At 36.0% G+C, this 12076-nt stretch overlaps 1 protein-coding gene and 1 pseudogene across 1 annotated transcript; both read right to left on the minus strand.

Annotated features, from left to right (window-relative positions):
* Positions 1-2828: 2828 nt before the first annotated feature.
* LOC148778906 (pentatricopeptide repeat-containing protein At5g56310 pseudogene) lies at positions 2829-4025 on the minus strand (annotated as a pseudogene).
* Positions 4026-7721: 3696 nt separating this feature from the next.
* Positions 7722-11819, minus strand: LOC18424816 ((R,S)-reticuline 7-O-methyltransferase). The gene is made up of 2 exons (XM_006829389.3): positions 10966-11819; positions 7722-8402 (listed from the first exon to the last, which is right to left on the minus strand). Exons 1-2 carry the CDS (start codon positions 11812-11814, stop codon positions 8091-8093), a joined length of 1161 nt encoding a protein of 386 aa, XP_006829452.2. The 5' UTR covers positions 11815-11819; the 3' UTR covers positions 7722-8090.
* Positions 11820-12076: the final 257 nt, after the last annotated feature.

Below are 12076 nucleotides of genomic sequence, written 5' to 3' on the forward strand. Positions count from 1 at the left end.
TCTATTCGGACATCTGCCCATCTATTTTGCAATCTATGTGTATGTTTTTATATTATTTGTTTCATTCTTTGTAATCATTTTTATTGAAAGCGCCATTACTCTTTGATCTTTTGAACCAATTTATCAGGGGCTTCGCTAGCTTGATCAGTTAATAACAGAAGTGTTTTGGTCGAGATGTAGGTTTCGGGGGTTTCAGGGGTCAATCAGCGATAGATGAACCTTTTGAGCAAGTAATGAAGTAATGATGGATTGGGATTTCGGGACTAAAAAATGCATAAACTTGGATCTTAAAACCTCACTTGAATAAAAAAATCCAACTAATGTGCATGAGGATTCGGTAAAAGGGCTTAATTACTAATAATTACTAATATTGGAGAAGTATATAAGTTGAGATTTGAAGTTTTGATATTTATCTTTCTATATATATATAATTGTCATGATCTTCCTACAGTAAAGTAAAAACTATGTAGTTGTAATATTCATCAATTAATTAATAATGCATCTAATAATACAGATTATGCATCTAAAAACATCGACCCACTATGCCATCGATGTTTTTTTTGTATGTAACAAATTGATAGAAGATATTATCTGAAAATGTGAAAAATAAAATTTCAATTACATTAAGTAATTGGCTTTTAGTTAATCCCTAGGCTAGCTTCCTTATTTGCTCTTCGTGTAATTAACGTGGATACTGGAATAATTGTATGCGTTGATGACTAATTGCAAATTTATATGGAACTGAACTTGTTGAATTTTTTTTTTTTTTTCAATAAATATTTGATATGAAGTTAGAAATGTCTATTAATTATGTGAACTTTGATGACGTTTTACTCCCTCTCCACTATGCATTCATTTGTCTAGGTCCTCTAATAGTAGGTATCCCAGATTGATTCATGGCCATCGGAAGAATGTAATTATTGATTTGCCATAGTGGTTATTTTAAGCATAACCAGAATGATGGGCGTAACTATTATAAAAGGGAAACTTAAAATCCACACTACATGATGGGGGCAACTCACTACAACAACTAAAGGTTCATGTATGTGTGGTGTATATTGAGCTTTGACCCAAACCGTTTATGAGAATTATTCACTTGTAGAACCCTTTGAAAAAAGGTTTGAAGCATAGAATAGGTTGATGACGTGATGCACGTTGTTAGGCCCATTGCGTTCACCTACGCACCCTGCGTCACGGGCCAGGAGCAACCTTTGGCTGGTACAACAAGCTCTATTGAGTCCTACAGTGGTGATGTGGTCCATATTTTACGCATTATGGGGTCTTCAATTAACAATTTTATGAGATTTTTGTGTTGTTCTAGGTTGACCTGGATAAATTCTGATAAGATTTAGTTACTGGACTGACCTTGTCTGATGTGAGGGTTTCCTAAGTATTATGGACTACTAGGCATGATCAACAAAGATCTACTATACTAGTATGGTCCTTAGGGGTTTAGGATTAGAGGTTTCTCGAAATTCCCTTAACCAAAGTTTTAGGGAGGTGAATAGAGAGCTATGGCAAGTGTTCAAGGAAGGCATATGAAGAGCTAAGTTTTATCACAAGCGAATAGTATGGACAAGAGCTTGGTGAAAATCAGGTTGAATATTTGATATGGCTCTACAGAGGGATAAAAGAGCTCCCAAATCAGCCTAGTCTTCAGTTCAATAAAGTGACGAGGAAGATGACTGGGCCTAGTTGGGAGGAGCATGTTTAAGTACAATTTACTTATATTGCAAAGAACCAGAAAAACTTATATGCTAGTATAAAAATTTCATATTTTGGTAATTTATTCAGGCAAATTATTGGACTTCAAGGAACTTGTCCATTACTTTTCATCCTATGCACATAAAGGGTTTCATTTTTGGAGATGTTGTGGCTCATGCGCAACCTATATCAGATGTTCATGCTCGCGAGTAGGCCTAGGTCCTAAACTCTGATAGCTTTTGTCGGACAATTTATTCCGGAACGCTTTGATATATTGTACTTTGATTTAAAGAACTATACAGTTAGATGTTTATGACTTCACAGTGTAACCTAGAGACCAGAATTTGTGAGTCTGAGCAAATTACATATTTAAATGTAGATTTAGATATGAGAGAGAGATAGAGAGACCAGGTCAGGGAGTGATGCAGAGATCTCTCATGTCGTCTCGTTTTTTTGCATATGATACCAGGATAAACTTGGCATTATGTGTTTTTTTTCTTCTTGGGATAATAAAAAAGAGAGAGAAATAGAGAGAATCAGGAGTGAACATAATTAGAATAATGAAATTTTGATGACCTTGTAATATGGAAGTACTATTTCCCTCAATAATGAAGTAGTGACATAATTATGTAGTTGGCAAAAATGTCTTACTTGGTTTAGCCTTTGAAGATTTTGATACATTTCAATAGATAGAGGATAATAGAAACTTTGGGATATAAAATTGCTAACTATTGGAAAGCGAAATGAAGAATAAATATTTTATCAAAATCAATAAACGACATTGAACATTGGAATGAAAATGAGAAGTTTATTGGTAAATCTCAAAATTAAATGAAGAAAAAAAAACTAAAAGAATGACTAATGAATTTCAGGAATACACATCTTCCAGGCAACCCAAACAATATACAGGCTATTCCAGATTTCTTACCAGGTCTATCCAAACAACAGGCACCCCAACCCTAAGAACAACCCAAACTTGCACCTCTCCCTTTCTCAACCCCAACTGAAATTCGAGAAATTCCAAATTATGAAAGAAACATTCAGGAACTTCTTGATATCAAAAAGCCCTAGATTCTAGAGAACTAGAACTTTCATGTTTTAGAGAATACCAAACATGCACTATGTCATCTACACATACGGCCATGATCATTTTTGCTTTTGAGTGTAGAGATATAACCATGATCATCCAACTCATAGGCACTTACACCTCTCACTTTCTTCAACCCCAACATATCCATCATGCTTCTCTCTCTTTCTACATCCTTCCACCTCCCAACACTAGCATACACATTAGACATGAGCACATAGTCCCCCACATGATCATGATCCAACCCAAGAAGCAATTGACATGCATCCTTTGCCATCTCCACATTCCCATAGGCCATGCAACCACCCGCCAATGCTCGCCACACAAGCCCATTGGGCCTTTCTCCCATCCCCCATACAAGTTCTTGGGCCTCATCAAGAAGCCCGGCCCGTGAAAGCAGGCCTACCATACACCCATAGTGCTCCACTCTTGGGACCAAACCATACTTGGCATTCATCTCTCTAAATAACTTCCGGCCCTCACTTACCAGCCCTGAATGGCTACATGCACTTAACACACTCAATAGTGTGACCCCATTAGGCAGCACGCCGACCTTCAACATTCTCGAAAAGACTGTTAAGGCCTCCTCGCCATGGCCATGTATGGCCAACGCTTCTATCATGACACTCCATGACCATACATCTTTCTCTATAATCCCATCAAAAACCCATCTAGCCTTGTCTATATCACCACACTTTGCATACATATACACAATGGCATTGCTCAAGTAAGTGTCTTTCCTTATGTATGGGCTTCTATCTATGAAATTATGAAGTTGTTTCCCTAGAGTGAGTGCACTGGACTTGGCAATGGCTTGGATGATTGGCATCAATGTAACCTCATTGGGATGGATGCCTGATGAACCCATGCAATCCAAGAGCCTCAGTGCATGGTCTAAGTCCCCTTTTCTTGCATGAATGGCTATTATAGCACTCCATGAAACAATATCTCTTTGAGGCACTTTATCAAACATTTGCATTGCACATTTTAATTGGCCACAATCCACATACATCATAGCCAAATTAGTGTCCAAGACCTTATTGCAAGATGCCCATCCAAGCTTGATTATATGGCCATGGACTTGCATTCCATACGCATCCTTGCAGGTACGGCGGCACGACTCGAGCAAGAAGTTGAAGGTGAAGCCATCAGGAGAAGCACCTTCACGCCTCATTTTAGAGTAAAATTGAAGGACTGCTTGTGGGTTAGAGTGCAGAGTAGAAGCCCTTATCATGGTGTTATACGAGAATGTATCTGGGTTTTTGATCTGGGAGAAGATCAGTCGTGCATATTGGAAGGTGTTTGAAGGGGAGTTTGCACATAGAGATATGAGTTTTGTTTGTGTGAATTTATTGAGAAGTTGGGTTGTTGTGATGAGGTACGCATGGAGTTGCTTGATTTGGTTGAGGGAGTAGGATTTGGCTGTGATTTGGAGTCCTTGGTTCATACTTCATAGTCGAGGAGTTATTCTCGAATTTGATAAGTTTTCTAGAATGGAGACTACTACTATTTGTTTGTATTTTGTTGATTTTGCTCTCAGTTATTGCTACTCTTGCATCATTCACAACTCTCTCTCTCTCTCTCTCTTCATTTGAAATGCTAACAGTTATAAGAAACACATTTTAAGAGGATTTCTCAGGCCCCTCCACGAGAAGGAAGATCAGGCCTTTCAAATAATTGTTCCATTTATAACTACTAATATATATTATCTTCTTGAGAAATCAACGGAAATATTTTTAGTTTTAGGTATATTTAAAAATATTCTGAAATTTTTTAATATACGTAGATTATCCCTTTTTTTAATCTTCTTTTTCTTTATCGTCGGTACTTAGAGTATCGAAGTAATTTCATAATTGTAAACATGATGTTCGGTACTGGGGGTACCAAATATTCTTTTAGCATAAAGTTTTGTTTGCTAATCCCAGTGAACAAAATCTTTTTCGTTTAAATATATTATACTTTAGGACTAGTATTATGGTAGTTTGGTATTAGTATTACTATTACCAAAAATACTGGTACCAATTCCAAAAAAGAAAAGGAAAAAACCTAATTCGGTACTGCTAGTACTGCAGTACATAACGAAACATTAAGCTAAGAAAATATTTTGTTCAGAAGTGGAACAAAACACTAAGCCAAGACAACATTCAGTACACCCATTAATTAATAAATAGGGTGCAGTTGGCATACCGGATGCATCCGTAGGTGTAGAGGTAAGGTGTACCTTCAAATTTTATTATGGTATATAATTTTGATGTAAAATGTGCTTAGGATTATCTCAAAATCTATTTTTATATCTAATTATAAAATTTTAAATCTAAAAAATAGTTAAAATCAAGTAGATCTATAAACATATGAAAATCTTGAAAATGGACAGTGTAGATAATATGTTGTAAAATGTACTATTTTTTAGACTTAAAATCTTTTATTTTTCATAGTCATACATCTTGATGTCGAGATGATCAATCAAATGGAGTTTTTCAATATTAAAACTACCTTTTCCGATGGATTTTTTAGGGGTATCCATAGTTCTACTAAGGTAGCATCCTTATATAAAATGTTTCCTAATAAATATAGTGTTAAAAAACTATATTTTTAAATCCAAACCATTAATAAATATAGTGTTAAAAAATATATTTTTTAAGAGAGTTATGAAAAGAAGAATTCTAAAATAAAGCCAAACCATTAATAAAATAGATTTAAAACATAAATCTAAGCCATTAACAAATGTAGAGTAAATATATATATATTTTTAAGAGAGTTATGGAAGAAAAAACTCCAAAATAATTTCATGCACTAAGAAAAATCGAGTTAAAAAAATACGCCACCTATAAAAATGGAACTCACAACCTATTTGGAGGTTAAGACCTGCCCACATATAACTGTAGTTGCAAAAGTCCTCCATTTTTATATACAACGTAATCTTTATTTGCTAGAAAGAAGCAAAAGGAATTTTTATAGAGAATGTAATCTTTATTGGCTGGAAAAAGAAGCAAAAAGGGTTTAGGAAAATGTATCCCACGTCCTGGCGGGTGCATGACTAGTGCAGGCTTACTACCACGAAGCCAGCGGACGCACAATGAATAGACGCACATTGAATAAACGCTGCTCCTCTTTATATATATATATATATATATATATATGTAATTAATTTACGTTCAAAAAAATAAAACAAGAGCTTGACTCGGCCGAGGAAATCGGACTCGGCCGAGTAAATCGCCTCGGCCTGGGCCCGAGTACTTTGGCCGAGTCGATGTTTTGAACCTTGCTTTCATGTATTGGATTTCACATCAATGGCTAAACGTAATTGTGATCCTTTTTATAAAAAAATAAAAAATAAAAAAAAATATAAAAAATAAATCTCATTGTATATAATCCCTTTAAAAAAAACCATCAATTCTAGTTTTTAAAGCTTCAAATAGGTTGCTAGCACCTCCTCAACCTTCAAAACCCAATAATGGACGGTTGGAGTGGGACGTTCCTCCAATAGAAGTTCAACCAAACTTTGAGCCATACGCCAACCTTTCGTTTTTAACGTGAGATGATTGGCAACCTGCTAGCAAACTCTTTTATGCCCAAATATCAAGCACGGCTCACAAATCAAATCTATCTATACCAGGCCGGACTAGTGGTTACCTGTTTGACCACCAATTAGTACTTTGGTCAGGTTGATCTAAAGTAAATTTATGTTTATTCAATAAACAACAAAACTGGTATATGACTAATTTTGACCAGTGCAATATATTATATATTTTAAATTATTATTCATAATTTTTTTTATATCATAAAAATCTATTGAACTGGTTTGGTAAGGCATGTTTTGCTGGAGCCGGACAGTTCACCAATCATGTAGCCAGGATAACACCATTGCAAACATTGTGGAGCTATATAACGTGATCCATATGTCCATAATGACATCAAGTGAGGTTATTATTAAATATAGTTTGTCACTGTTTTGAGGAGAGAGAAAGAGCACGAGGGAAAATGAGAGATATTAGAAAGATTTTGTAGAGATAGTTTTTGGCACAAAGAGTGAGATCTGAGAGATATCCAGTGAGATTGAGCATAGAGAGAGAGGGAAAAAATGGGAGACTCAAGAGAGATTTTGTAGACTGAGAGGGGAAAAAATGGGTGATTCAAGAGAGATTTTATAGAGAGAGAGAGTGCGCAAAGAGAGAGAGAAATCAAGAGATTGGGCACAAAGAGAGAGAGAAGAAGCGATTGGTTTCTAAAAAAACAGAAATGGAGAGATTGAGATTTCCTAAAGCGAGAGAGTTTGGGCAAAGAGATTGAGATAGACAGATTGGGCATAGAGAGAGGGAGATCCACAGCTTACATTGAGAGTTCTGCTGTGAGAAGGAGTTTGGGATTTCATAGAGAGTGAGATCAGTTTGGGGGGAGAGAAACTTTTCGCATGAGATTTCGGTAGAGAGAGAGGAGAGTTTGGGGAGAGATTGAAATTTCAGGAGTTTATGAAATTTTGGTAGAGAGAGAAAGGTGCAGCTCTAAAACCTATAAATAGTAAAATATGGGGGAAGTATTAAGAAAGATATTGTGGTTTCAATTTTTTTGACTTTTTAATGGGAGATGGTGGGGACGATAAATACAAGAAAAAAAAATGTTGAAATTTAGTATATAATATAAAAAATTATGAGGGTAAGATTTGTAGAAAATTGATTTTGGAGAGTATCTATAATTTTCGATTGTTACTATCCCAATGTCTTTAACAAGTTGGACGTGATGTAGTGGTTCCCACCAAATATGTCATTAGCAGTATTTGCATCACCTTCATTGTCCAAACATAGTTATAACATATATGGTATTGTGGTTATCATGAGCACATGGATCGTTTTTGCATCAGTCCATCTAATATTACCCTCGCAATAAAATTTATTTCAGCTCTACAACACATGCGAAAAATGACAACACCAACTGACGACGGAAATGAGAGATTATAACTGATTTACCTGAAAAAAGTGAGAATCATACTTTTTGTAACACGAAAATACCACACAAACACCATCCATAGAATCATCACTAATAGGGAAGCACATCGTTCTTAATACAAAAATATTACACAAACACCATCCATGGAATCGTAATTAAGAGGGATGCTCTACCAGTAATACAGGCACTTTATACTTTAGGACCCCTATGATATGAGCGATATGGTGCTATGAACAATCCCTGTTTCCCACCATCATTATTCAATTCACTGAGTTGATGGTGATAACCCACATGATCATGTCATTTTCAAAACTATATGGATCGTATAATATTTTCGTTGTAGTTTATGGTAATACTACTCGTTTGGGTCGGGGTAAGCTTCGATAATTGACTGGAGGGTCGGAAGCGGTTTGATGTTGCAGTTGCTGAAACCACCCTTGCTCAACAGTGCCCTCCACTCCTCCTCTGTCCTCTCCAAGCCTCCTGAGGTTGTTGCAAACATTAACATGTCGAATGCCAACCTCGAGTCAGCAAAGGCACTGGTATCTTCCTTAAGATGCAGAACTACGTCCACAATAATCAACTTCCCGCTCTTGGAAGGGAGTGCTTTTCGACATTGCTTCAATATCTTCACACAGTCTTCGTCCTTCCAGTCATGTAGTATCCACTGCACAAAAGCAATTTAGGAAAACAATCAAGCATGTCATGAGAGGGGGATGTAGTTTCAAAAGGTATATGCTTGGGACGGTACGCTAAAACTCAAACTCCATCTCTCTCCCTAAAACTCAGACTACATTTCTCTCTCTAAAACTCCATTTCTCTCTAAAATCCAAACTCTATCTCTCTCTCACATATAAGAAGGTATGCTCGTGTTCGAGCTCAAGCTAAACCCCTTAGCTTGTAAACTCACCGAGAAGAGAAGAGAGAGAGAGAGATGGAGTTTTAGAGGGAGAGAGATGAAGTTTTAATAAGGTGTCATTTTAGTATTTGTTTGGGTAAAAAATTTATGGTAAAAAAGGTTTAGGGGGTTTGTAAGATAGAAACGATGGAGAGCTTTTGTTTATAATTAATATTTTCAATTCTTGGGTCTCATGAGATTTGAAAGTTAAAAATAAGGGATAAGGAGATATTTTTTCAAAATTTTATATTCTTGTGGGATTATACAATTCATTAATTCCCTAGAGTAATATTCAAGATAGGAGCAATTTTAGGATCCCAAATTTTAGGGACGTAACCTTTTCAACCTATAGATTAATCTTAATAAAAAGAAAAAAAAATCTAATTGAACCTAAAAAAATAACATCTCAAGATTATCTAAAGACCCTCCAATATTTGCGGTGCGAGGTCTAAGTGTAAAAAAACTTGAAATTCAAATTTTTTTTTTGGAAATATTATACATAATATAATCCTTCAGGAGTATAGTTTGCATACTAAGAAAACATCTCTCCCACTTAAATCTCTCTCTCGATCAGATCTAGATCTGATGATACAATGTCCAAAACAAGTCAAACGTCATTTCTATCTCTCCATGGAAAACTTATTTGATTACTTGACCAAATATATCTTTCAATTGGATAGATAGAAGAGAGTTTGGCACAACGGTGTTTAAACGTCAACTTATTCATAAGAAAGGAAAATTAAAAGGCTTTTATATGCTCTCGAATAGGCTTAGTTTATAGGAAAAAATTTATATAAGGTTGCAGGTTCCGATAAGTAAGGTTACTTAAATCTACACCATTCATTTTATTTAGATGGTGTAGATTTTATACTATCTTATAAGACGTGTTCTTTTGACATTGTCTAAAAAACTAATTGCTTGATGGTGTATAATATTACTGGCAATAGAATATATTTAGCCATTCAGAAGTGAAATATATCTTTAAATTAGATATTCATAAATATATTTCTTATATAATTCTTAGCTGGCTAAAGCAAAACAAATGTGCAAGGCTACATGCCATTAACCAGTATGCCAAATTTGGTAATCACTGAAAATGAAATCATATAAGTGTGCCTCACCCAAAAAGAAATTTAACAACCAGAAGTTGGAGAGGTGGGAAATTTTGTAACCTCGAAGTTGGAAGAATTCTATTTGTATTTTTGTTGGATAACTTGTCTATAATCCTAGTGGACTATGTTTTGAGATAAGAGAAATGTTTCTATGTGACCCCAACAATATATAAGTTAGAAGTGGCCCCACTTGTTGCCTGTTATATCTGAATCAAATGGTTACAATTGTTCACACCATAATGTCACGCAAACAATGTTTTATTTTTCATTTTTTTTACAAAATATTTTTGGATAAAATTTTGGCATCCCATCATAAAATTAGGGCGAACCTGAGAAAATAAAAAAAGTATTTCATGACAAAATAAGTGAACAAAACGGCCCTACAATTTTTAGCGGTATTCTTGCAATTTTTCATCACCGATTTTATTTTACGTTTACTTTTTATTTCTTATTATTATTATTATTATTTTATCATTTGAGCCCTTGTCAGATCTATGCATTTTCCAAATTTTGTTTTATAATTATTTTTAAAAGAAAAATAAAAAATAAAAAATAAAAAATAAAAAACCATGAGCCGTCTGATCAAGATTTGACGGTTAAGAGCTAGCTAGGCTCTGACATTGTAACTCAAGCCATTTCAACTATCTACTCAGATTTGATGACTGAGATCCGGAGTCACATATGTTATATATGTGCACATAGAAAATTTCCTCTTGACAAACCTAGAAGCTCTCAAACTTAGAGTACTTTAGTTTTGAGAGCCTTTCTAACTATTTCAACTTTATTTTTATACATCAGGTTAAAATAAAATTCAGGTTTTTGATACATCATAGTTCTCACCCACACACACCTTGAAAAACACATTAAAAATAAATAAATATAAAACATCCAAAATGCCCCCTGAAATGTTCTAAGGCATTTTTGGTCATTTATTTGTTGCAAATACTGTTTATATTATTTTTTTATTGATGCTCCCCAGCGAAATCAACTAACCCTCAAATTTTATCTTAGGCTGGTCTTATAATAATAAAAATAAGATAAGGGCTTGAGGCATTGCAATTGTATTGCCGAGCCTCAAGGTAAGGTTTTTGACTTCAAATCCCTAGTGACGTACCATTATTATAAAAAAAAAAAATAAAAAAAAAAAAAAAAAAAAAAAAAAGAAAAAAAAAAGAAAGAGGCACATATGGAGCGAGAGTGAGAGAGCAACAGTTGAAAACCTTCATGAAAACACCATCGGCACTTGGGATGGAAGAAAACATATCACCCCCGACATTAACCACCCCGGGGTATTTTGGTGCAGTGGCGACCACATGTGGCAGGTCAAAATTGATGCCGGAGATATGAGGATTCGCCTCCACAATCTTGCTTATCGCCGTTCCGGTGCCACCGGCCACGTCCACCAAAGAAGAAAATCCTGCAAACTCAGACTTGTACTCCAACAGCAATGCATCTAACACCACCCTCGAATTGCTCGCCATCGCATCATTAAAGAGAAGATCAAACTCAGGATTCTCAGAGTTATAATCAAAAAATCCCTTCTTGTGAGCCTTCTCAAATGGGAGGCCCCCTTGCACAACACACTGGCTCAAGTAGTGCCATGGCGCAAGGACTGTGGGGTGGCCCAACAGCAGCGCCATGGGTGTCAGCCCCGATTCCTCGGGCCTTACCAACCACTTGGACAGGGGAGTGAGGCCATAGTAGGCCTCGCCCTGCCTCACCTTGACGCTGAACACACGTTTCTTGACCAGGAATCGCATGACTCGCGAGAGGCACTGGATGTCTGGTGAAGGAGCCTGCAGTGAGGTGATGATCTCAGAGAGGGTGAGTGGTCGGGCTTTGGAATGGATCATATGGGCTATGCCGAGCTCAACTGCACACTTGAGTGTGAGAGTGTCCGCGAAAGCTAAAGTGAGCTGCCAGAGCTCAGCCTGGCCCTGAACATCATCCTCACCCGGCATCTCCATCCGTCTAGTCTGCTTGATCTTCTGAGCCCTCTTCCATTTTGAATTTATAAGGGTTTGGGTGTGGGCCATATTGCAAGTTGGAGGCCTGTTCCTTGTGCACATTGAAGTATTCATAAAACGCAGTCGTCATATTTGTTTATGGATTTCTTTTTATTGAAATATTGGGGAAATTTGGAAATGGATAAGCATAAAATCAGCCCATTTACCTTTGATACAGTATAATAACCACACTTTTAGAAAACCAAGTTTGCGGTATTTGTATGACCCAAAATTTTTCATACACACACTCTTCATCTCAATAATCAACTACTAAAAAAAAAAAGTTCAATTTGAACCCTAGATGTGGTCAAAATGAATCCCCTCC

This window comes from Amborella trichopoda, unplaced genomic scaffold (genome assembly GCF_054954075.1).
Source record: "Amborella trichopoda isolate Santa Cruz 75 unplaced genomic scaffold, AtrichopodaSantaCruz75HAP2 v2.0 scaffold_211, whole genome shotgun sequence".
Lineage (NCBI taxonomy): Eukaryota > Viridiplantae > Streptophyta > Magnoliopsida > Amborellales > Amborellaceae > Amborella > Amborella trichopoda.